Raw genomic sequence first — 26,073 nt, forward strand, 5'->3', positions numbered from 1 at the left:
AATCTCAATTCCAGTCATGTACAGGCCATTTCTCTTGATATGACAAATAAAAATTATATTGTGTTTTATTTTAATGTTGTTCAAGGGATTTCTGTATATAACATGGCCCCCATTATTTAGTATTGTTACTGAATAGAGGCCCTCATTCCGAGTTGTTCGCTCGGTATTTTTCATCGCATCGCAGTGAAATTCCGCTTAGTGCGCATGCGCAATATTCGCACTGCGACTGCGCCAAGTATCTTTGCTATGAAGATAGTATTTTTACTCACGGCTTTTTCATCGCTCCGGCGATCGTAATGTGATTGACAGGAAATGGGTGTTACTGGGCGGAAACACGGCGTTTTATGGGCGTGTGGCTGAAAACGCTACCATTTCCGGAAAAAACGCAGGAGTGGCCGGAGAAACGGGGGAGTGGTTGGGCGAACGCTGGGTGTGTTTGTGACGTCAAACCAGGAACGAAAAGCACTGAACTGATCGCACAGGCAGAGTAAGTCTGAAGCTACTCTAAAACTGCTAAGTAGTTTGTGATCGCAATATTGCGAATACATCGGTCGCAATTTTAAGATGCTAAGATACACTCCCAGTAGGCGGCGGCTTAGCGTGTGTAACTCTGCTAAATTCGCCTTGCGACCGATCAACTCGGAATGAGGGCCAGAGTTTTTATTAACTACTAAAGAAATTATGTCATCATGTTTGAATTGTACTAAATGTGACATCTGCATGTGGCTGTCCACTCTAGATGTATATGTATATTTTATGATGATTGGGGACAGGTAGAATGATTTTACATTAGAGTAATCTGGATGCAGTTCTAGCTACCAGTGGACTATGGGGTATATGCAATTGCCGGCGAATCGCGGCAATTTTTCGCCCGTTTTTTAATTCGACACAATTCGACCGTCGAATTCCGGCAAGTGGGTGCCGGAATTCAACATATTCAATAAAAAACGGATTCGACAGTCCCGCTGTCGAAAAACGGCCGATTTGACGGATTTTGATTAGATTTTAAAAAAACGGGAAAAAAAGGGGAAAAAACCCGAAAAAAAATTGCGTAGGGTCCCCCCTCCAAAGCATAACCAACCTCGGGCTCTTCGAGCCGGTCCTGGTTCTAAAAATCCGGGGAAAAAACTGACAGGGGATCCCCCGTATTTTTAAAACCAGCACCGGGCTCTGCGCCTGGTGCTGGTGCAAAAAATACGGGGGACAAAAAGAGTAGGGGTCCCCCGTATTTTTTACACCAGCATCGGGCTCCACTAGCTGGGTAGATAATGCCACAGCCGGGGGTCACTTTTATACAGCGCCCTGCGGCCGTGGCATTAGATACGCAACTAGTCACCCCTGGCCGGGGTACCCTGGAGGAGTGGGGACCCCTTCAATCAAGGGGTCCCCCCCCAGCCACCCAAGGGCCAGGGGTGAAGCCCGAGGCTGTCCCCCCCCATCCAAGGGCTGCGGATGGGGGGCTGATAGCCTTTTGAAAATTGAAAGAATATTGTTTTTTCCAGTAGTACTACAAGTCCCAGGAAGCCTCCCCCGCAAGCTGGTACTTGGAGAACCACAAGTACCAGCATGCGGGAGAAAAACGGGCCCGCTGGTACCTGTAGTTCTACTGGAAAAAAAATACCCAAATAAAAACAGGAGACACACACCGTGAAAGTAAAACTTTATTTCACACATGCCGACACACACATACTTACCTATGTTGACCCGCCGACTGGCACGTCTCCAATGTCACCGAAGATCCGGGGTACCTGTGAATAAAATTATACTCACCTGATCCAGTGTCCATATTATAATCCACGTACTTGGCAAAAAAAAAACAACGAACACCCGGACCAGGTGGACTGAAAGGGGTCCCATGTTTACACATGGGACCCCTTTCCCCGAATGCAGAGACCCCCCGTGACTCCTGTAACAGAAAGGTCTCTTCAGCCAATCAGGAAGCGCCACTTCGTGGCACTCTCCTGATTGGCTGTATGCGCGTCTGAGCTGGCAGACAGCGCATCGCATAGCTCCCTCCATTACTTTCAATAGTGGGAACTTTGCGGTCAGCGGTGAGGTCACCCGCGGTCAGCCGCTGACCGCGGGTAACCCCACCGCTGACCGCAAAGTTCCCACCATTGAAACTAATGGAGGGAGCTATGCGATGCGCTGTCTGCCAGCTCAGACGCGCATACAGCCAATCAGGAGAGTGCCACGAAGTGGCGCTTCCTGATTGGCTGAAGGGACCTTTCTGTGACAGCAGTCACGGGGGGGTCTCTGCATTCGGGGAAAGGGGTCCCATGTGTAAACATGGGACCCCTTTCAGTCCGCCTGGTCCGGGTGTTCGGTTTTTTTTTTTGCCAAGTACGTGGATTATAATAAAAGACCACAGGACACTGGATCAGGTGAGTATAATTTTATTTTCAGGTACACCGTGGATTCTACTTGGACAAGTGGACAGAGGTCGGCGTGTGAACATAGGTAAGTATGTATGTGTCGGCATGTGTGAAATAAAGTTTTACTCTCACGGTGTGCGTGTCCTGTTTTTATTTGGGTATTTTTTCCAGTAGAACTACAGGTACCAGCGGGCCCGTTTTTCTCCCTCATGCTGGTACTTGTGGTTCTCCAAGTACCAGCTTGCGGGGGAGGCTTGCTGGGACTTGTAGTACTACTGGAAAAAAACAATATTCTTTCAATTTTCAAAAGGCTATCAGCCCCCCATCCGCAGCCCTTGGATGGGGGGGACAGCCTCGGGCTTCACCCCTGGCCCTTGGGTGGCTGGAGGGGGGGGGACCCCTTGATTGAAGGGGTCCCCACTCCTCCAGGGTCCCCCGTATTTTTTGCACCAGCACCAGGCGCAGAGCCCGGTGCTGGTTTTAAAAATACGGGGGATCCCATGTCAGTTTTCCCCCCGGATTTTTAGTACCAGGACCGGCTCGAAGAGCCCGAGGCTGGTTATGCTTAGGAGGGGGGACCCCACACATTTTTTTTCTGATTTTTACCATTCCATTTAAAAAATAAATAAAAAATAATAATAATATTTTTAAAAATATATAAATAATACTTGTGCCTCCAAAATAGACAAACCAAGTACCTAATCCCTTCTAATATAAATAGAAATGCTATTACCAATTAAAAAAAACACAAAAAAAAAAACATGTTTTAAAAATATTTTATTAGATTCCGCCAGCAAAGTGTGGCGGATTGAAAAGGACGGATTTACTGTCTAAAAGCACTGTTGTCGAATTTACAATCTTCAATTGAATATACTTTTGTCGAATTGCTGCATTTGTACCATTGCAGAATTGTCGAATTTGACAAATGTCGAATTTCAAAAAGTCGAATTTTGAAAGTCCGTTTTTTTGACGAAAAGTACTGAATTGCATTGTCGAATTTTTTTTTGGGGCGAAAATGTCCCGTTTTTCGACATTTTCGGGAATTCGACCGCAATTGCATATACCCCTATATTGTTAAATGGATTTTGCTGTAATCAGATGTAAAGCGAATGGTGATTATTAAGTTATGTAAAGCTTTACTCCAGAGACAACTAGTGTTAGAAAAAAACATTAAACTTCTTCAATACCAGAACAAAATGTTGTACCATCTAAATAATAATATTGGGTCCCATTTATCAATGAGTTTTGGCTATTTAAACCTCAGTGCATATGATGAATGGTGCTCCAGCCAATCATTTTTCAAGCACATGACAGTTGGAAGCTGATTGGCTGGAGCACCATAGCTAAAACTCGTTGATAAATGGGCCCCATTGTCTCTGAAATTATCAAACAAGAAATAATATTATTGTCCCTGCTTTTGAGGGTTCCAGTACTGCATTCACTTCCCAACTCTTTTTTTTCTTTTAAGCTTAATGATATTGTGGATAAGATATGTCATCTACAGACAAGGCAGCCTTGCCAAGTGGAAACTTGGAGCGATGTGTTCATTTCATGCTTATATGATAGTGTCTGATTGTGAGCTCTCTTTGATCTGTTCAGGTTGTCGCTATGAAGAGTTGGGCAGACATGAGGCAGGAAGTTATGTTCCTGACCAGTGTAAACTCCACAGCTTCACCGACCTCTTTATACCAAGCAGTGTCGCGCATTGTGTGCGGTCATCCCGAGGGAGGAGGGCTGAAGATCAAGTCCCTCAACTGGTATGAAGATAACAACTACAAGGCACTGTTTGGAGGAGGAGAGGGAGGTGACAATGGCACAGAGGAAGAGTCATCGTCGCTCTATGACAATTCCACAAGTATGTGAATTCCTCTTGCTTTGTTTAGCAATTATGATAATATTGAGAGTACAGATGCGTCCTTCCTCATCTAGCCAACATACGTAATGAGTCACAGCATACAGGGCGCATGACAGTCACCAGCTCCCATGCGACTTGGCCAGCGCTGAGCGTCTTTTCCCCCGAAAGGGAGTCATATTCGCATCGCTATCCGAAGAGAATGCACAAGCAGACTATGTTGATTAAAATTTTATGTGCATGACTACACATTCTGTGTGCGAGTGCAGCTGTATCTGCGTGCAAAATGCTATGGTATAGTGACGCATTATCAGAGAAAAAATGCACAAAGATGCTTGGCGTTAGTAAATGTGCTCACGACTAGTCACTACTAGAAGGGGTGTTTACTGTGATTGCAGCAACGATGAGGGATGACACATCTGTATATTCCAAAGCAGCAGACCAAAAAATCAAATAAAATTTACTTTTGTTGTCCAACATTTCTCTGTGGTTTATTATTAATATAGAATTATAGCATATTTTAAAAAAAAAAGTTAAAAAATCACTCAAATCTTTGAATTATCAGCCTAAGGCCTGTGAAAAATAGGTATGATAAAAAGTTACTTCTATAATGTTTATAATAAGTGTAAAATGTTATCTTGGAATTATATATTGGTAACTAAACAATATATTTGGTTATAACTAACAAAATATAATGTACAGTAGATTTTTATCCACTATAATTTGAGTGGGTATTTCTTATATTATTATTTGTTTTATTTTAGCCTATAAAAAGACCATTCATACTTGAAACCAGTAACAAGAAATAATATTTAAATGATGTTTAAAATGTATTTTGTAAATGGATATAAAATATCACTATAGACTAATTATATATGTGGTTCCTTTCTGAACCCAGTTTATACATTCTGTTATACTGGTTAGTTGTTTAGCCCTGCCCTATGGATCTCTCTTTAGTAGGACATAATGGGGGGAATTCTCCATCATCATCATCATCATCATCATCATCATCATCTGGATCCCATCTCCAATATTGGTTCCTGAAAAGCAAAACCCCTATTTGCTACACGAGGAAATGGGGTTTGGGGCAGGTTAAATAACCTCTTACACTTCCAAAGACGGGAGATTTTAGTAATTATTGTTAGAAGAAATTAATTTACTAAATGGATTTTTGTGAATTTTAGCGATACTGTTCATGTCAAAGTGGCCATCCTCCATCTCAATCTGAGATATCTTCTTTCTTGGAGCAAAATGGGGGTGCACTGCTCTGGTAATAATGACAGTAATAATGCATCCAGAATGTTTTGATGACTCAAACACCGGAAATATAACGAGTATTAATATATTTCTCACTCACAAAATTAAGTTGACCCCGAGAGTCATGAGGCTGCAGAGGCTGATAGGTAGCAATTACTGGCAAGTAAAAGTGTAAGTTGGGTTTAGGATCTTTACAGTTGGCTAGGACAATAATTTGCTGGTTGATGGACCAGACAGATCCACTTTATCTGTTGCTTTCAGTAAAGTATTATAAGCACAAACTTTATTAATTCTGTAGGTAAGATTTACAGGTCCTGAGTTTTCAATATATTTCCCTTCTCATAATGTAATGTTTATGAGGATTTTTTTTATTTTTTTATCAGCGGTGGTTATTAAATAAAAATTATATTTTGTGATTGAAATATTGTGCATTCTGAGGCCTGGGGTATTGCAGTAATATATTATCTCTGCCTTTAGCACCATATTGCAATGATCTAATGATGACGCTGGACTCCAGCCCTCTGTACAGGATGATATGGAGGGCACTGAAGCCTTTGCTGGTTGGCAAAATCCTATATACGCCAAGCACTCCAGCCACGCGCTTGTTAATGTCTGAGGTGAGAGCATGGCATGGGAGAGCATGTTTGAAGTCACTGTTACCAATTTGCATTTAACTGGTGATGTTCATATGGGCAAAATGCCTCATTAGCTGCTTCTTTTTGTTTTAATCATTCCCTTTATTTACCATTCCATTTCAATGTTTATAAGTATGTTTACATCTTGTCATGTGATTTCACACTAATGCATATGTGTGTGTATTATATATTGTGTTATAAATCACACGCACACACCATAATACAATATATTCCTATTTCTAGTTTGTGAAAGTTGCCAAATTCCTCACATATATTCATGTAAGATATATATATATATATAATATATATACTGTAGAGCAGTGGTTCTCAACCTCGGTCCTCAAGTACCCCCAACAGTTCATGTTTTCCAGGTCACCTAGCAGTTGAACAGGTGTATTCATTACTCACTGACACATTATAAAAGACCTACAGGTGGAGCTAATTATTTCACTTGCAATCCTGTGAGGAGACCTGGAAAACATGAACTGTTGGGGGTACTTAAGGGCCGAGGTTGAGAACCACTGCTGTAGACAACACTATTTATTATTGTTCTCAGCAAACAATTTACCCTATTTTGTGTTCAACTTAATTTCAGGTCAACAAAACGTTCCAGGAGTTAGGTGTGTTCCGAGATCTTGGAGCAATGTGGGAAGAAGTTCGGCCACAGTTCAAAACCTTCCTAGAAAGCAGCAAAGAGATGGACCTTGTCAGGGTGAGTATATAAGAAGGCAATACACATATTTTATTTGTATAAAGTTTATACCCCAGTGGAAACGTATGAATGAAGCTGTGGATCTTTCTTGTTAACATCCTATATAAATGAGAGCAGTGTTTTTTTCTTAGGTGCTGTTAAGCTGTTTAATTCATGGGACCATCACTGCTTCTGTTCCATTGAAAACTCTTTGTTGTTGCTTTGTGAAAACAGCTGTTATTTAATGTTGTTTTTTAATCATTAGATAGCTGAGAATGTAAGTACACTTATTTGAATAAAATTGCTCTCAAGTGAGTAGGATTTTGTAGTACATTTGAGTAAAAATTTTTGTAACAAAAAATGACTTATATATGTAAGCAGGACACTAAAGTTCAATCATTTCATTCTCACAATTTGTAGTTCAATATATTAAGGAGGGAAAAGCCCTATCTGTAGCACAATTGTTACAAAAATATTAGGTTTTATGTGTTTTGCCTGCAAAACCTACGCCTATGTAGCTTAGATTGTCATAATACGTGTACCACCACAACAGATGGTAATGAGTGAAAAAAGTCTATGTTCTTTAAACCATTTATCATTTGTTTATATAATTTTTTCAATGTGTTTATTTTTTTTCAGTTCCCAAAGTTACAGATTTGTCCACTCGATAGCCTGCCTGCACGTTAAACAACCCTTCTAGTCATGCCATGCTGTGGGCGTGACTTAATAGCGCCGAGCATCCCTTTGTGCAACTTTTCAGTTAAAATCCATCTTACTTGCAAACTGATGTGAATAGGACGTACAAGCTGCTATCCCTGATTAAAATGATGTACGGCAATCCTATATTCTGTGTGCAACCACAGCTGTATCTGAATACGAAATGCTACGTGACAGTGTTTTCCTAGAAAAAAATCACTGTAACATACCATTTCATATGCAGTTACAGCCGTAGACACACACGGAAAATATAGGCATGCCACATACAGTATAATTTTAATCAGCAGAGTCTACTTATGCGACATAGCAATGCAAATAAGAAGCATTTTCGGCACAAAGATGCCCAACGCTAACAGGTGCATGCTAACCTATCAGCTCACTCACGCCAGGCATCTCCCGCTGCGTGGTGTATGGTGGCAAGATGTATGAGGATACATCTGTATATTGAAAGCCTAAGTTTGGGCTTTAAGTCCCACTGTGCATGTTCATATACTTTAGCCTAGCCTGGTGAACCTAACTCATACTGTTCTGGGTCAGTATCGCTGAGGCAGCTGATTATTGCTTAATTGTCTTGGCAAAATGTTGTCAATAAATGATGGTGACAGGGAGTTTTCTATCATCCCTGTCGCCATACATTGATCAATAGACTTATTGATGAGCATGAGGAAAAACATAAGTAACTGTTTGAAAACAACTCTCTTTTAGACTTTACTGACCAATAAAGGCAGCAAACACTTCCTAGATCGCCAGCTGAACTCAACAGGTTGGTCATCAGAAGACATTTCAAGATTCCTGGCCAAAGAACCAAAAGAAGGACATGCTGAGAGTGGAACAGTTTACACATGGAGAGAAGCCCTTAATGAGACTGATCGTGTTGTACTGACCATGTCACGCTTCATGGAGGTGAGTCTTATAGATGTCTGCTTCAAAACCGACATCTTTAATATGCTTTTCATGTTTCATTTGTCAGTTATTGATTATCTTCTACACATTTGATCGCTACACTTGATGTATTTTCTTAGCACATGTCCACGTACTTAGGGCAGAATATGCTATGCATCACATTTAGGATGCGATACATCCTGCCACTTATCAGGTACATCCTGCCCTAGAACTTACAATTAGTGGTCATTACAAGCAACAACTTCACCACATTTTTTTTCTCGTCAATTTCTTGATTTTTCAGGTTGATCTTTCCCTTTTAAGCACATTGTTTGTCCCCTGGTACCGGTAGTGCTGCTGTATATGAGTAACAGGAATCCGGACGTACCTGCATGATAACATTCACACCTAGCTGACAGCATCCACATTGCCTTCCTAGCACTGATAAGACCTGCAAATGCTATAGAAAGTGTCATTGCGCCACTACACTTACATACATGTTATTATAATACTGCAGTCACAAATGAGCCATTGTGCCTGGAACTAGCCTAATCCAATTTAAAGATAAATACCTCAACAACTCTATTTCTTTCTTTCCAGTGTGTCAATCTGGACAAGCTAGAACCAGTGGATACAGAAGAAAGTCTTATAGGCAAGTCTATGGAGCTGCTGAATGAGAGGAAGTTCTGGGCAGGTGTAGTCTTTATGGACTTGCCGGATAATGACACCATACTTCCTCAACACATCAAGTATAAGATCCGAATGGACATAGATAATGTGGAAAGAACCAACAAGATTAAGGATGGGTGAGCATTAAAAGATTGACTCATCTGTCTCTCGCTGTCTTTCCAAAAGTTTAGAGATCGCATAATAATATCAGCATCAATGACGTTTGGCATGTAAAGTTGCCAGTGACCTTGCAACAAATAGATAAAAAGCAAATAAACAACTTTGATGCTGAGTTTAAATTTTGTATGGTCATTTATTATGCTTATACTGTAATCTTAGATGTGTTTGTCATACAGTAGTTAAGTACTCTTGCTGGTCACATAGGCTGCACTACTGCAGCTGTTATTATCCGTGGGCTTGATGTTACAGCTTATGTGGCCATTAAACAACAATGATGGTCATTACATGACATATAGTAGAATGCAGTTGGAAGATGATCCATATTGGCCTGTTTGTGGGGTCACCTTGTACCTCCATAACCAATCTGAGTGCTACCAGAGGTCAGAGGAATGGCTGGATCCTTTCCAATGGAACACTTATGGGTGTGCATAAAATTGACACTTATTCTGGCAGCAGGATCAGCCAGTAATGTAAAAATTGTTGAGAACTAGCTGAAAAATGTTTTTCATTGACATTCAGTCTGCACCGCTTTGTTTTATTAACGTTACTAATATTAATATTGGGACATTACAAATCATAAGTATTTTGATATTTGTTTTTAGTTACTGGGATCCCGGTCCTCGTGCTGACCCATTTGAAGACATGCGGTACATATGGGGAGGCTTTGCTTACCTGCAGGATGTAATTGAGCAGGGGATCATTAGAATACAGACTGGCACTGAGAAGAGGACAGGAGTCTATGTCCAGCAGATGCCTTACCCTTGTTATGTAGATGACATGTAAGTAAGATGGGTTGGTAGATTGAGAGATTGTGCAGAGAGAGTTTATCATGTATGGATGTATCAAGACTGATATAGTAACCAAGGGGACCAGTTAAAGTCAAAGCGGGCAAGGTAAACAGTCCGAAGCAAACAGTCATATAGCTAAATGTCATACAAAACGGGTAGTTTGTCAGGGGCAATACCGGCAATCAAATCAAAACACAAATAGAACACAGACTCAGTAAAGGATATCCGCCGATACAAGGATAACACGAGGATGGGGTAGGACTTGTTACAAAGAACCGCTGAGGTAGAGTTCCCAGTTCCCAGTGTCTACTCTCTCTGGGTCCTTTCCCATTATGATTAGTGGATGTACCAATAGCCTAGAAGTTATTGGAGAGGTGAAATACAAAGGTCCTGGGTTGTGGAATGATCTGTCAATAAAAGTAATTTTCTGTATGAATGCATTTCTGTACTAGTACTCTGTTAGATGCACAAGTAGTATCTATTGGTTATTTACTATTATGTGGCTGTGTTGTAGATTATTTGTATTGCTAAATACACTGTCTGCTGTGAAGGCTGTCAGAGTATATTGCACAAGGTCTTTGAGCCACAAGATTGATACCATTTTTTTATCTTCAGATTTCTACGAGTCATGAGCCGATCCCTACCCTTGTTCATGACTTTAGCGTGGATCTATTCTGTCGCTATAATCATCAAGGGAATTGTATATGAGAAAGAGGCTCGTCTGAAGGAGACCATGCGAATCATGGGTCTGGACAATGGAATTCTGTGGCTGAGCTGGTTTATCAGTAGTCTCATTCCACTTCTTATGAGTGCCGCCCTATTGGTGCTCATTCTGAAGGTAATTTCAAAGCATCATTCAAGTAATACATTTTTGAGTCTTTTAGCATTGATGGTAGTGTATTGTTGAGACATTATAATACTTGATCTATATGAAGATATACAATGTGTGCTTGGTATACTGGTATTTACCATACTAAAATGTCTGCTTTGTCTTTCTCCATTTTCTTCTCTAGACTGGAAACCTACTGCCATATAGTGATCCAAGTGTGGTCTTTGTCTTCTTATCTGTCTTTGGAGTGACGACCATCTCACAGTGCTTTCTGATAAGCACCATTTTCTCTAGAGCTAACCTAGCAGCAGCCTGTGGTGGCATCATCTACTTTACACTTTACCTGCCCTACGTACTTTGTGTTGCCTGGCAAGACTACGTGGGGTACACTCTCAAGATTTTTGCTGTAAGAATATGTTTTTTGTACTGATAACTCTCAGAACCCATGGAGTTTTCACCACAATTATATAAGTTTTACATTAGTATTACCTTCTTCAGTATTAAAGTGTGGGCCTCATTAATAATGTTCATCAAATGTGATTTTATCTAACTACTAAAGGCCAATACAGAGTTGCATACAAGTTGGCCACAGTTCCGATCGCACTACCTAAATGTATAAGTACCATTTTGTTTTGTGGGAAATGCGTCATGCAACACCTCTTAGGGGAGACACAGCCACTGTCTGCTTGATGACCGTACTATGATGTTCCCTGTTGTCATCCTGAAGCACCTTACTTAACTAGTTCTGTGTTCAATGGTAACAATATTGATTTACACTCACATAAAGTTGTAATGTTCTAGATCTCTCTTAAAATACTGCGCATTTTTCTTGCAGAGCTTCTTGTCTCCTGTTGCTTTCGGGTTTGGATGTGAAGTTTTTGCCCTTTTTGAGGAGCAAGGGGTGGGAGTGCAGTGGAGCAACCTACTAGACAGTCCTCTCCAAGAGGAGGGCTACACTCTTACTACCTCTGGCTTCATGATGCTGTTTGATACTCTTTTGTATGGAGTGATGACTTGGTACATTGAAGCTGTCTTTCCAGGTAATCAGCTTTGTATATAGTAATCACAGTAAACTAGAAGAACCTGTATTAAAGCAGCATTTTCCAACATAATTGTTTTCGAGCATTCATCAGCAATGGTTGTAATGATGAATGAATAATACAAAGATATTTCTAAATGTAAGCAAAGTTTGGTTGTCAATTGGTTTTCCCTTTGCTAGCAACATTTCCAAACAATGAAGGTGAGACATCCCATTTTATATTTAGGTTTACGCAGGTTATTTTGGCTAATACACACGTACGTTGCTTTCAAGAATCTTGATACATGAATGTGAAGACGTAATTACTTCCTCCTAGATAGATGAAACAGAAAAGGAAGTATGACTTGTAAAACAACAAAAATTCTGATTTATGTCAACAAGTATCTTAACAATACTGCAAAAACAAAAGTAAATATAATGATGACTAATAATATTTATTTGTTAATATAGTACCTTTCTCCCAGTAGGAAGGTCAGTTGATGTTCTTTGTAATCATTCAAATCAGTCCCTGCCCCATTGCTAGCAATCTAAATATCCTACCACACATGCAAACACTAAGGTCTATTTTTGTCAGAAGACAATGTATTTCGACTGCCAGCATATATACTTTACTAGTTTATAAATTTACTTTTTTTTCTCTGATTTATCGGTATTAATTGTGTTGTGTATAGGTGAGTTTGGAATTCCCAGACCCTGGTATTTCCCATTTACAAAATCATATTGGTGTGGAGAGGAACCAAAGATGGATGCTCATCCCCGTTCCTTGCAAAAGAGTTCATCTGAAGGTAAATCCTTACAACTGATTTTGCATTTTATGCTTTGGTAAAATATTATATTTAGCGATTTTATAAGACACTTCTTTTAAACACTAAAGGCCTGATTCTGAGTTAATTTAGAGAGATTTAGATTTGAGTGAGGTGTGTTAAAGCCGAAATCTAAATTGCAGTGTAAAAAAAAAAGCTGCACACCAACTGTGGGCTACATGCAAAAGCAGCCAGTGTTTACTCCACATGCAAAAATAACGTATGTATTTGTACCCATAGCATTGCAACATGGTTTGTCCAGGGGCACAGTTACTTGGTCTCTCTTACCTTATTTCCAGCTCAGAATCAGCCCTGATGACCAGTGCACAAAACAATGCCTTTATGAAGAACATTTAGAAAATATATAATCAATATTTTTTTTAATTTTTTTTAGTCTGCATGGAAGAGGAACCCGCACATCTTCCATTAGGGGTTTCCATCCAGAACCTGGTGAAGATTTACCGTAATGGCAAGAAAGTGGCAGTAGATGGCCTATCGCTGAGCTTCTATGAAGGACAGATCACCTCTTTCTTGGGACACAATGGAGCTGGAAAAACGACAACCATGTAAGTAACCTTACATGATGTAAATTAGCGCAGCAACTAAAAAAAAAAATATATATATATATATATATATATATATATATGCTCAAAACATAGCAGAATAGTTGTGTATATAAAATCTTGGAGAAAAAGTATGGGCCTAATTCAGATCTGATCACAGCAGCAAATTTGTTCGCTAAATGGGCAAAACCATGTGCACTGCAGGGGGGGCAGATATAACATTTGCAGAGAGAGTTAGATTTGGGTGGGTCATGTTGTTTCTGTGCAGGGTTAATACTGGCTGCTTTATTCTTACACTGCAATTTAGATTTCAGTTTGAACACACCCCACCTAAATCTAACTCTCTCTGCACATGTTATATCTGCCCCCCCCCCCCCCCCCTCCTTCTGTGCACATGGCTTTGCCCATTAGCTAACACATTTGCTGCTGCGATCTGGTCTGTATTAGGCCCTTTATTTTCTGTAGTCAGTTAACATTACCACAGTGTATGCCGGTATTTTCTTATTTATCTCTCACTGTTTTTGGGTTAACATAGCAAGAGTGGGAAACAAAGAAATGCATTTAATATTGTCCTTTTTTCTCAAGGTCCATATTAACTGGCTTGTTCCCACCAACTTCCGGCACGGCCTATATAATGGGAAAAGATATCCGCTCTGAACTCAGCTCTATCAGGCAGAATCTGGGAGTTTGTCCTCAGCATAACGTCCTCTTTGATATGTGAGTAGTCCAGAGCTTAACTGGTATTACATGTAAATCTGCCCTGGAAGACCATCACAATATGCTGCTACAGAGTGATTACCACTGCTCTGTCCTATCTATTAAAGCTAAGCGGGAATTCTGTGTCCTCCTAGAAAAACCCAGTTACTGCTGTAAGCCTTTGTTTTTGTTTTTTTAAATTCTACACTGATAAAACATATATGTAAAGTTTAACCCCTCTATGGCTAAATAGTACTTCATCCAGAACGTCTTTAGCCCTGATTAAAACAGTGACTGGTTGCCATTTCTACAAGCAATAGTCAGGTAGTGCGGTTCTGTGCCTTGTGCCCCACATATTAGAAACTGCATTGCTAGGAAGTAGCTACATCTGCTTCCCCTTTATGTGGGTACATCTGCACTATATCTCTGATGAGAAGCCACATGTGGTAGAATAATTACAGATCTCAGTGTGGAATACTATTGTTTTTTATTTTTATGTGCCGTATATTTTGGTGATAGCTTTGATGTGCCAAATATTTAAATCAATAAGCTTTCATATGATTTGTTCATAGCAAACATTTTACTTTCATTAGTAGGTGTTTTAACATAGATACAGTATATATAACCTTATAACATAGATACAGTATGTCAGCTACAGTATTTGCTATTTTTAAACAGGTCAGTTTAAGGGGGTCATTCCGAGTGGTTCACTCGTTGCCGATTTTCGCTATACTGCGATTAGTCGCTTACTGCGCATGCGCAAGGTTCGCAGAGCGCATGCGCTTAGTTATTTTGCACAAAAGTTAGGTATTTTACTCACGGCATAAAGAAGCTTTTTCATCGCTGTGCTGATCGTAGTATGATTGACAAGAAGTGGGTGTTTCTGGGCGGAAACTGGCCGTTTTATGGGAGTGTGCGGAAAAACGCAGGCGTTCGAGTTGCAAAACGCAGGAGTGGCTGGAGAAACGGGAGAGTGGTTGGGCAAACGCTGGGTGTGTTTGTGACCTCAAGCCAGGAACGAAAAGGACTGAGCTGGTCGCAATGGCTGAGTAAGTCTGGAGCTACTCAGAAACTGCTATGAAATTTCTATTCGCAATTCTGCTAATCTTTCGTTCGCACTTCTGCTAAGCTAAGATACACTCCCAGAGGGCGGCGGCTTAGCGTGTGCAATGCTGCTAAATGCAGCTAGCGAGCGAACAACTCGGAATCACCCCCTAAATGTATTGCATTCAAGTAAATCCTCAGGATTCATGTAGAATATTACTGTCGTGTAATTTCACCCTAAATATGTGATGTTGACAAGTAGCTGAGTTACCATTAATGCAGACGTTTAAAGAATGTGAACTTTACTCTTGTTAAGTCATGTCCATAGAGAGTGGAAGATCTTGGAAAAATGTATGACTTATACCTGCATATTTCTCTGCTAACTTCATATCTGATAACGTAAGTGGCCTTATTTAAGGTGACCTGATAGATAATATTGGTGATTCAGCACTAATAGCTTTTGCTTTATCTGTCAGTTTATAACTTCTGGATTTGGCAATCTACAATCTCTGATAATGAATTCATCTTTACTCTTTGTGCATTGGTGCCAATTCAGGATAGTTATTTCTTACTACCAGTTATTTATATAGTGTACACATATTCCACAGTGCTTTTACAGAAAATATTTGGTCATTTACAGTACATCGGTCCCTTCCCCAGTGGAGCTCACACTCTATCTTGCCTACCACATGTACACACATACACACTAGGGTTAATTTCAGAGGCAATTAGCCTAGTTGTATGGTTTTGGAATATGGGAGGAAACTAGAGCACCCGGAGGAAACCCACCCAAGCATTGGAAGAACATACACACTGCACACAAATAGGTCCATGGTGGAAATTGAACCCAAGATCTCAGTGCTGTGAGGCAGTAATGCCAACCATTATGCCATCCGTGCTGCATGTCAAGCATATGGTAACTGAAAGCACATTTAAAAGTCAAAAAAAGCTTTTTGGAGAAACATACTTTATTTGTTCTGGTTATAAGCAAAAAATAAATGACTATTATGTCCCGACCCTGACTGTTCAGTCTTATACCAACATATTTTTAGTTAGTAAACAGGGCCGGTTCTACACCTTGTGGCGCCCAGTGCGAAAGTTTCCACTGGCGCCCCCCCCCCCCCCACGGCAAAACAGGGGTGTAGCTTCATAGGGGAGGGTCATGGCCATAGTTATGCCCCCAGTAGCTGTGCCCCCGGATTTGCCCCAAGTAGTTGTGCCCCCCAGTTGATTTGCCCCAAGTAGTTGTGCCCCCCAGTTGATTTGTCCCCTGTAGCTGTGCCCCCTGTACTTGTGCCCCCCTGTAGATTTGGCCCCAGTAGCTGTGCCCCCAGCAGCTGTGCCCCCAGTTAATTTGCCCCCAGTAGCTGTTCCCCCTGTAGCATTGCCCCCTGTAGTTGTGCCCCCTGTAGCTGTGCCCCCAGTTGATTTGCCCCCAGTAGCTGTTCCCCCTTTAGCAGTGCCCCCTGTAGTTGTGCCCCCTGTAGATGTGCCCCTTGTAGCTGTGCCCCTGTATGTGCCCCCAGTAGTAGTGCCACTTTGAAACCCTAAAAGAAAAAACACAATTCTTACCAGCCTCGCTCCTGCTTCCGGACCGCTGCTGCTGCTGTCTCTGGGCGCCGGCTCCTCTCTATGGGAGAGACGTCATGACGTCTCTCCCATAGCAGCGCCGCACTGACACTAGGGGTCAATTTTGACCTCTAGCGTGAATCAGCGATGCCGGCTGCAGCGGGCGCACACGGCGCTCGTTGCAGCCGCGGACCGTGAGCCGAGGAGCGGGGAAGGAGGGAGGATAATTAGTAGTGGCTCTTGCCATGGCGGCAGCGCCCTCAGGGTAACGGCGCCTTGGGCAAAAAGCCTGCTTGCCCGTGGCAAGAGCCGCTACTGTTAGTAAAGATACATTTAATTAATATTCATTAATGTGTTATGCACATATGTTTCTAAACTTGTACCATAATAGCTCTTTTGCACTTGTCTTGTTGTTTAGTGCGCTGTATTTTTGTTAGCTCGCTTATATCATGGAAACAATTTTTTTGCAAAATAAATGAATAAAAAAAAAACATTTTGTTAATTATCATTTAATAAGGTCAGTTTCCAGTACCCTTAATGACAATTGTTAGTTAAACATTTAAAATGATTAATATTTTTTATATTTTAATATTAGTTAGCCCTTAAAAAAAATAATTCAGGTATGTAATTACTGTTGTTAAAGTATGAATAGTATAAATGCCACGTGGAATCCTAAGTACAGCACCATTCTTTTTGAAAGTCATTGAAATGTTTGATTTTTTTATGTATGGAATTAACTCATGCAAGCAGGAGGCCTTTACCATACCCTTGTGTCTGTGTCTATGGGAATTCATTGAGGCATGTAGATATGCTCCCTCATCTGCGCCTCTCTACATCTCCCTCCAGGCTCACTGTTGAAGAGCACATCTGGTTTTATGCAAGACTGAAAGGACTGTCAGAAGAGAAGGTAAAAGCAGAGATGGAACAGATGGTAATCGATGTCGGTCTTCCCAACAAGAAAAAAGCCAAGACAAGTCAGCTGTCAGGTAATGTAGATAATGTGGATTTAATAATTACATTTATTACACGACCAGTAAAAAGAAAATGCCCACTAACTATATTTAACTCTTCCAACAAATCGAATTGCTCACTAGTGCAAACTAAATAGTCAGTGTTGACTAGACAGACCAGACTGTTATCAGGGCCATTTCACGTGATCATCAGGCCCAATGAAAATGTTCCTCAGGGAATCCAATGTACAGGATTCAGGATTCTGGTTCATATATCTGCTACACTGCACCCTATACATGCCAGACAATGATCTGACAGTGCCATACTTGGACATAGACTATGAATAAAAGGGACTTGTCACAAGGAAATTCTGCACCATCTCTGACCACAATATCTGTCACTCCTTAAATATATCTGATCTCAATTATTTAGGTTATTGCTACTAATAGTGTTTATTGAGTGCCACTAAGTTCTAAATGCATTTCCCATACTGTATCCTAATTCTATAATTGGACTTGAAACTAATAAGTACCTTCCAGTTGTCAAATGGATTTCTTAGGCTGCTTCCATGGCATTAAGCATATTGGGGCAGATGTATTAAGCCTGGAGAAGTGATCAAGCAGTGATAAGTGGAAGGTGGTAACGCACCAGCCAGTTTGCTCCTGTCAGTTTACATATTGGAGCTGATTGGCTGGTGCATTATCACCTTGCACTTATCCCTACTTTATCACTTCTCCAGGCTTAATACATCTGCCCCATTATCTGACTTTCGATGCAACATAGAAATGTTGTACTTAATCAATGTAAATTGTCAGTCAAGAGAAAACTCATTTTTAATTGATCTGCATTAGAAACATATATATCAAATACATGTACAGATATGTGTCTCTATTATTGATGTTGTCCTGGACTTTGACTGTTGTATTTCTAAGTAAATGGTATTTGTGTTGCAGGTGGTATGCAGAGAAAGCTCTCTGTGGCCTTGGCATTTGTAGGTGGGTCAAAGGTTATCATTCTTGATGAACCCACAGCTGGAGTGGACCCATACTCTCGTAGAGGCATTTGGGACCTGTTACTCAAATACAGACAAGGTAATTAATGTAAACTCCACATGTATTTACCACAGTGAAACCCTTTATATTTAAGGGAACATCAAGTAAATTGGTTATTGGTAGTCACACCCAAGGATAGAATTTATTGATTACACAATGGCGTAAGCTGGGTACACACTAGGCGTCGGATTGGACTGACATATCGGGCAGTGTGTATGCCCGATATGCATGCCCCCTTCTGTTGTTAGCGATAGCTTCTGGTTCTGGTTGTCCCACATAAGACCTCACTAGCGATGCCATGCTGCATTTTGCATCCCACATTGCTCCCTTGCCCCTTGCATTGGCCTGCTGGATCCAGGGGCCTGCTGGATCGTCTGGGTACACACCTCGTCTAGTGTGTACCCAGCTTTAGTCTGGTAAAAATATTTTTTTACCATGTTCTGCTAATTCCAGATATTACAATTGGAATCTTCTAGACTACTGAATTCCTTTTTTTTCCCAGGACGGACCATAATCCTCTCCACACATCATATGGACGAGGCGGACATCCTTGGAGATCGCATTGCTATTATCTCTCATGGCAAATTGTGCTGTGTGGGCTCTTCTCTTTTCTTGAAGAACCAGTTGGGGACTGGCTATTACCTAACTTTAGTAAAGAGAGATACAGACTCTTCCCTTAGCTCCTGCAGGAACAGCAGCAGTACAATGTCTTACCTGAAAAAGGTAAGTTTAGTCTTTTATTAAAAAATGGTTTATCATGTTCATGCAGAGTAATCGAACTGAAGCCAAAAATGTTTTAATGTTGCCTCATTGTAAGAATTTGTGATTGTCCCCAAACTGGATGATGATGCAGGGACTCGTACTTAGCATGTGCAGAATTAGTTTTGCATGATTGCCCGCAGTCCCCTCTTAGCTGCACCATGACTGATATAGTTTGGTGTTTGGGGGTTGGAGCGGGGGATGCGGCAACCGGGACCTTTCTACAAAAAAATCGTTGGATGCAGACTTTCTGGACCCAGCTTACTAGCTCCATCGGCCAGTGTGAATAAGCTTCGGCTTAAGAAGACTGGCCGAGGACTGCGACCATCGGGACTGGTGATCCAATGATGCATCTTCGGACGCAGCACTCGAATTGCAGATCCTGCAGGAGGCATCTATTTCCTCCAGATGCCTCCAGATGCTCTAACGTTTACTAAGATAGGGCCTTAAATAACAGATGCTAAAAAATCTTTACATGGCATTGTAACATAGTAACATAGTTTCTGAGGTTGAAAAAAGACAATTTGTCCATCGAGTTCAACCTATTTGTGGTCACCTACGCTGTATTATTTTTAGGACTAATTATGTCTATTGCCAATATCGGCCGTTGTGTTTATTCCTCTTTTTTTTTTATAACTATAGTGCGTGACTACGCATTATAACCCTGTATATCCTTATCCATTCGGTACTTATTTAGCCCATTCTTAAAAGTGTTGACCGAGTCCGCCATTACTACTCTCTCAGGCAGGGAATTCCAAACACGTATTGTCCTTACTGTGAAGAAACCTTTAAGTCTCTGTGTGCGAAATCTCCTCTCCTCTAACCTTAGCGGATGTCCATGTGTCCTCTGTGTTGATCTTACCAAAAACAGATCCCCTGCAAGCTCTGTGTATTGTCCCCTTTATATATTTGTAAATGTTGATTATGTCCCCTCTTAGTCTCCTCTTTTCCAGTGTAAACATGCCTAGCCTTGCAAGCCTTTCCTCGTATTCCAGCGTCTCCATCCCCTTAATTCGTTTGGTTGCCCGCCTCTGAACCTTTTCTGGTTCCAGGATATCCTTTTTGTAGTATAGTGCCCAATTATTGTGCACAGTGTTCAAGATGTGGCCTCACTAGGGATTTATATAATGGGAGTATAACACACTCATCCCTTGCATCAATTCCCCGCTTTATACATGCTAATACCTTGTTAGCCTTCTTTGCTGCAATCCTACTTTGGGTAATGCTGCTTAGTTTACTATCTATGTGAACACCCATGTCTTTCTCCAGTACAGAATCCCCTAATTTTACCCCATTTGGAATGTAGGTGTTAGTTTTGTTCTTGCTACCAAAGTGCATTACCTTACACTTGTCTGTATTGAAACTCATTCTCCATTTTGCTGCCCATGCTTCCCGTTTGACTAAGTTGTTCTGAAGAGACTCATCATCTCCCTCCGTATTTATAACCTTACACAATTTGGTGTTGTCTACAAAAATTGACACCATGCTCTCTAGATCTACTCCTAGATCGTTTAGTGGTCCAAGTACAGACCCTTGTGGCACACCACTTAGTACTTCAGTCCAATTTGAAAAATTTCCATTTACCACAACGCGCTGCTCCCTATTATCTAACCAATTTCTGACCCAAGTGCATATTGTGCTCCCTAGCCCTAGTTCTTGTAACTTATAGATAAGTTATCTATAAGTTATGGCAATTCAGTTCTCTATGATGTGCTTCTGGACCGGTCTCAAAGTCACTCAGTAGCAATGTTTTTTAGTTGCACCATATTGAGGCTTGTAGGAAATTAGTAAGAATTGCTTACTGCAGTGCACAGCTATGTGCGCAGCGGCCATCTAATTAGCTACTAAGTAATCTTTTTTACTAATGCTTAAGGTGTTAAGTACGAACTGGTTATTTAAGTAGTGTCTTGGAGTGACCTTACTTATCGTATGCCGAGGATCTCTTAAAAGCATTGACAACCTGTTACCATCTCTTTCAATTCAATAAGAAGTGTGTGTAGCGTCTGGATAATTAATCTCTAAATAACTTAGTAAAATAAATCTGTTTTTATCAATTCAACGCATTACACTCATACACTTATTAAAAAATCATATTTAACAGAAATAGCTTTATTTTGTGCCTATATATATATATATATATATATATATATATAGGCACAAAACAAATATATATATATATATATATATATATATAACTAATTAACATTAGATTTATGTATTCAGCAGTAATGGGCTTGAACATTTTATGTTTACATATACTTCTTAGAGGAGTATACACAGTATAACTATAGCAATATAAAGCAAATCAGTAGTTGGGTTGTTGCCACACAAAGGACTTTCTTCAGTTAACATTTGGTATGATGGTACCCCATTGTTTGTGGGCAGGAAGGTGAAAGGCCAGCTCCTACTTGCAAACAGAATCAGAGACTGATGCTGGCAGCGCCATTAGGAGCGGGGACCACAGAAGCGGTGATTACTACACATAGTAAACATACTGTGAACCGGAGAAGAGAAGCCACAAGTAGGGTAATTATTATTAACCCACTCCTTATCTAATCTTACACCTAACCCTTCATTCTATCCAATCAGAAATGCAACTGATAACTGTTGTAATCACCGCCACTGTTGCCCCTGGGCCCGATGATGATAGGGTCAGAATCAGCCGGCAGCCACTTACATCCATAGTGGCTAATGATTTCATTGTTGCTGGACTTCATTAACACTTATGGCTCTCCTGGCTACGTAGCACACATCTATGTAAAACTAACCATCTGCCACTGCCTTTCCTTCTACTAAATAAGTACCTCAGCCGCTGCTATTTCTTCTATAGAAAAAACTATACTGTGTACTAATCTATGCCAGTGGTTCCCAAACTCTTTTGAATCATGGTTCCCTAGAGTATCAGAATTTTTTTCATGGCACCCCTAGGACTATAGTTTCTAAGTAAGGAATTTAGAAAAAAAATATTAAATCAATATGTATTTGCTTCTGTTTGTCCAAATATTTTACGATTTGCAGCCACTTGTACTACTTTTGCCTATTAGATTAACCATTAATAATTTGAATTGGTCCTGGACCACCAATCCAAAGCATCCCTGCAAGTACCCCGAGGCACCCCAGGGTGCCTAGGCACAGTTTGAGAACCACTTGTCTATGTTGCTTACATTACCTGATTGACATCATCAATTACAACCATGTGCATTGGTGTACTGATATATTTATGTGTATATCTTTCAGGAGGATAGTGTGTCTCAGAGCAGCTCTGATGCCGGACTTGGCAGTGACCATGAAAGTGATACCCTGACCATAGGTAAGAAAGTGTGCTGTAGGTTGCCCTGTGAGACTACTGTATGTAGGATCTTCTATGTCTCATGTTCTGTTTGTTTGGAGATACAGAGGAGAGATGGATGCTGATTGTAGACTTCATGTTGATACAGATGGGGCAGGGATGTGGAAAATTAGAGCTTTAGCTATTTCTCCAGTCCACGTTCCATCATTTGTTTTAGAAAGAAGCTGTATGCACAGTGCGCGTGTTCTACAAAAGGCCCACAGTCTCTGTGTGAGAGACCTTCTGCCATCTGTTTATCTCTAAGCACATAACAGAAGAGAGACAAAGGAAGACTCTCTCTATATATATATGTAGTGTGATTCATAGTCTGTGTCAGAATATGCTATTGAATATGTATTGAAGTTGTGTGTACTTGTACCTATACTTGTGTGTAATTACTGGGTGGACAACACTCTGTTACCCATTAGATGAAATGCTTACAAGGGACATTTGTTCTGTTTGTCTTGTGTGGGTCTTACAGATGTCTCAGCCATTTCAAACCTCATCAATAAACACGTGCCTGAGGCCCGGCTGGTAGAGGACATCGGACATGAGCTGACATATGTGTTACCCTATGAGGCTGCTAAGGAAGGGGCTTTTGTGGAGCTCTTCCATGAAATAGATGATCGATTATTTGACCTTGGCATCTCCAGCTATGGAATCTCAGACACCACTTTGGAAGAGGTGGGATAGTGCATGTGTAATATATCTTCTTTCTGGTGATAGTACATGTGTACTATGTCTTTGCTGCTTTCTGGTGACCTTGGGAAACATAATGCATTTAAGGCACATTCCAGCTGTGCAATACAAACAACATTAGGCTCAGATTTTAAAATCCTTTTCCAATCTGTAAAGTGCTCCATGTGCTTTTCTGCTGAGCAGAGCCGATCTCTGATTGGTGTCTTACAAAGCTTGGCTATAAGAGTACAGTCATCACTGTAATGTAACCACATACTTCATCTAACCTTTATGATATTGCTGTTTCCATCAGTCATGTGATAATGATCTCATGTGAGATTTCACAGTGGTGACTAGTCACTTTAGTAGTCAGCAATAATAACAATATCTGCATGTTCCATAATGGACAGAGAAATAGCTGCCGTCTGTTCTAATCGGTTACCTGTTTCTTCAGATCTTCCTGAAAGTGGCTCACGATACTGGTGTTGACGCAGAAACCTCAGGTAATTTCATGGTTCTTCTGTGTCTCTTCCAAACATTGGGGCTGATTCTGTCAGACTGATCCCTGTGCACAGACACAAATGGTAGGTTTTTGTACACAACCCATGCAGATTGAAACTTGGCCGGATCTGTCTTTCTATGAAATTGGGAGTTTGGTGCAGGAACTGGACAGAAACAATGCCATTGCATTGAACCGCCCTGATTTGTGGGCGAGTATTAAAAGCTCCGTGCCTGAGTCATGCATATGGGGAAGGGAGCCTGTTTCTGACAGTTCTCTTGCACCTAGCATGGGAATGGTCCAAGTGCCACTACCAATGGTGACCGTTGCAGCAGTTGACATTAAATCAGTGGGCAGATTCAGCTTGCAGATGCATGAACGCCTGCATTGCTGGAGTGGATTCTCACATTAGCATATGGTAGTAAATTGGGCGTCCACAGCTGGCCACAGCTACAGACACAGTGTCTCAGAATCAGCCCCAGTGTGTCATTTATTAGCGTACATGCTTTTGTTATGTATGTATTATTACAGTATACTCTTTCTTCCCACAGATGGAACACTGCCTGCTGCTAGGAGGAAGAGATATGCATTTGGAGACCACCAGAGCTGCCTGAAACCTTACACAGAAGATGACAACTTTGAGACTAATGACTTTGACACGGATCCAGGTATTTTAAAACTAATTTATGGCCCAATTTGAGAAAATTAGAGCATAGCTAACAAAGCCGTAGTAATAATGCTACTGACAAATAAATAGTCCCTCCCATGATGACAGATATTATTGCTCCATTAAGCTCCTAAAATGTATATAAATGTTGTCACAAAGGTCCATTACAATGGGAAAAAATATGCACTTTTTTTTACTTGTGCTAATCCTCTATCAGCAGCGTCTATCATACCTGTAGTGACCTTTCCTAATATATCCCCTCTCTGCAGAGTCGCGGGAGACAGACTTTCTCAGTGGTATAGACGGCAAGGGCTCCTACCAGGTGAAGAGCTGGAGTTTGATGCGACAACAGTTTACCACCTTACTTTGGAAGAGGCTGCTGTACGCCAAGCGCAGCAGAAAGGGATTCTTTGCACAAGTGAGTGAAAATGACCAATGTAAAATGACTCACAGTGCTGTATTCTCTGCACACAGAATATCCAGTCAGCTTTGCTTGTATTCCATCTCTTTGAAATTTCATTAGACAAAATTTGTTGTTTCACTTTCTAATAAGAAAACAAGACGTTCTCTGCTACCGTAATCCTAAAACAATGCTTTATGAGCTGTATCCAGTTCTCAAAGTGCAGGAAACATCACTGTGGCAGGTCAATCAGCTATATTACAAGTTGTGACTGGCTTGTTGACTTATTCACTTCAGACAATGGGGTCGATTTATCAAGGAGTTTTATCATGCGCAACGAGTTTTAAAACTCATTGCGTAGGATAAATGGTGCTCCAGGCAATCATACGCAACAAGTTTTAAAACTTGTTGCGTATAATAAAACTTGTTGATAAATCAGCCCCAGTGTTACTTATACTCCTTTCAGTTGTTAACAGTTTAACTCTTTGTGGCCATGTATAGCTATGTTTCAACAAATACATGCTGTGAATACAACTTACAATGAAACGTTCTGTACTTAGTAAAGTAGTAAATGCACATGAGCGTCATATAATTAAATGCTGATAGTAGCATTAGGAAAACAAAGTCAAGTATGTAACCAGCTGATAGTAACTAGGACAGTTTTGGTGCCCTCCAAGCATTTACTTGCAGCCCCCAGCTCCTTCCTGTTTTGTTGTCATGTTTGTTTGTTTTTAAATTGTAACACTTATTTAAAAGGCCTGCATATGTTATTACAGATAGGTGCTTCCGTCATTGAATACTTGTATACATTTTATTTACAGCTGAGATTAAGAGTAGTATGCAGCCCATTAAACGATTAGAGGGCCAGCCAATGTGGCCCCTGAAACAGATCAGGTTGCACATTATTACTGATATAGGGAATACTATAGAGTATATAAACCTAGTCAAGATATCCTATGGAAGACTTGTAGAACTACATATCGCAGTGTGCCCGGACAGCCAGAGGTTGGGCAATTATAGAGCCACAGGTCGCTGTATAAACATATGAAAGTGCTAGATGCTGCTTGTGAGAACAGCTTTGAATCTCGTGTAAGGAGGATATTTATAGAGAATGTGATTCTTCAAAGCCATTAAAAGCAACTCTCCCCTC

General features: G+C 40.7%; 1 protein-coding gene across 2 annotated transcripts in view; it reads left to right on the top strand.

Annotated features, from left to right (window-relative positions):
- The window catches only part of ABCA1 (ATP binding cassette subfamily A member 1), a 146,748-nt gene that overhangs the window by 81,174 nt on the left and 39,501 nt on the right, over positions 1-26,073 (top strand). The window contains exons 9-29 of one of the 2 annotated variants that reach the window (XM_063914150.1): positions 3,975-4,230; positions 5,962-6,101; positions 6,715-6,831; positions 8,233-8,430; positions 9,010-9,215; positions 9,861-10,037; positions 10,662-10,884; positions 11,060-11,281; positions 11,711-11,915; positions 12,586-12,699; positions 13,112-13,283; positions 13,866-13,997; positions 17,436-17,575; positions 18,494-18,631; positions 19,095-19,315; positions 21,737-21,877; positions 22,589-22,661; positions 23,161-23,363; positions 23,812-23,860; positions 24,408-24,524; positions 24,793-24,941. In XM_063914150.1, coding sequence (XP_063770220.1) covers positions 3,975-4,230; positions 5,962-6,101; positions 6,715-6,831; positions 8,233-8,430; positions 9,010-9,215; positions 9,861-10,037; positions 10,662-10,884; positions 11,060-11,281; positions 11,711-11,915; positions 12,586-12,699; positions 13,112-13,283; positions 13,866-13,997; positions 17,436-17,575; positions 18,494-18,631; positions 19,095-19,315; positions 21,737-21,877; positions 22,589-22,661; positions 23,161-23,363; positions 23,812-23,860; positions 24,408-24,524; positions 24,793-24,941 — 3,393 coding nt within the window. The remainder of the gene's footprint in view (positions 1-3,974; positions 4,231-5,961; positions 6,102-6,714; positions 6,832-8,232; positions 8,431-9,009; positions 9,216-9,860; positions 10,038-10,661; positions 10,885-11,059; positions 11,282-11,710; positions 11,916-12,585; positions 12,700-13,111; positions 13,284-13,865; positions 13,998-17,435; positions 17,576-18,493; positions 18,632-19,094; positions 19,316-21,736; positions 21,878-22,588; positions 22,662-23,160; positions 23,364-23,811; positions 23,861-24,407; positions 24,525-24,792; positions 24,942-26,073) is intronic. The other variant, XM_063914151.1, reaches the window with a different exon arrangement.

This window comes from Pseudophryne corroboree, chromosome 1, assembly GCF_028390025.1.
Source record: "Pseudophryne corroboree isolate aPseCor3 chromosome 1, aPseCor3.hap2, whole genome shotgun sequence".
Taxonomy (NCBI): Eukaryota; Metazoa; Chordata; class Amphibia; order Anura; family Myobatrachidae; genus Pseudophryne; species Pseudophryne corroboree.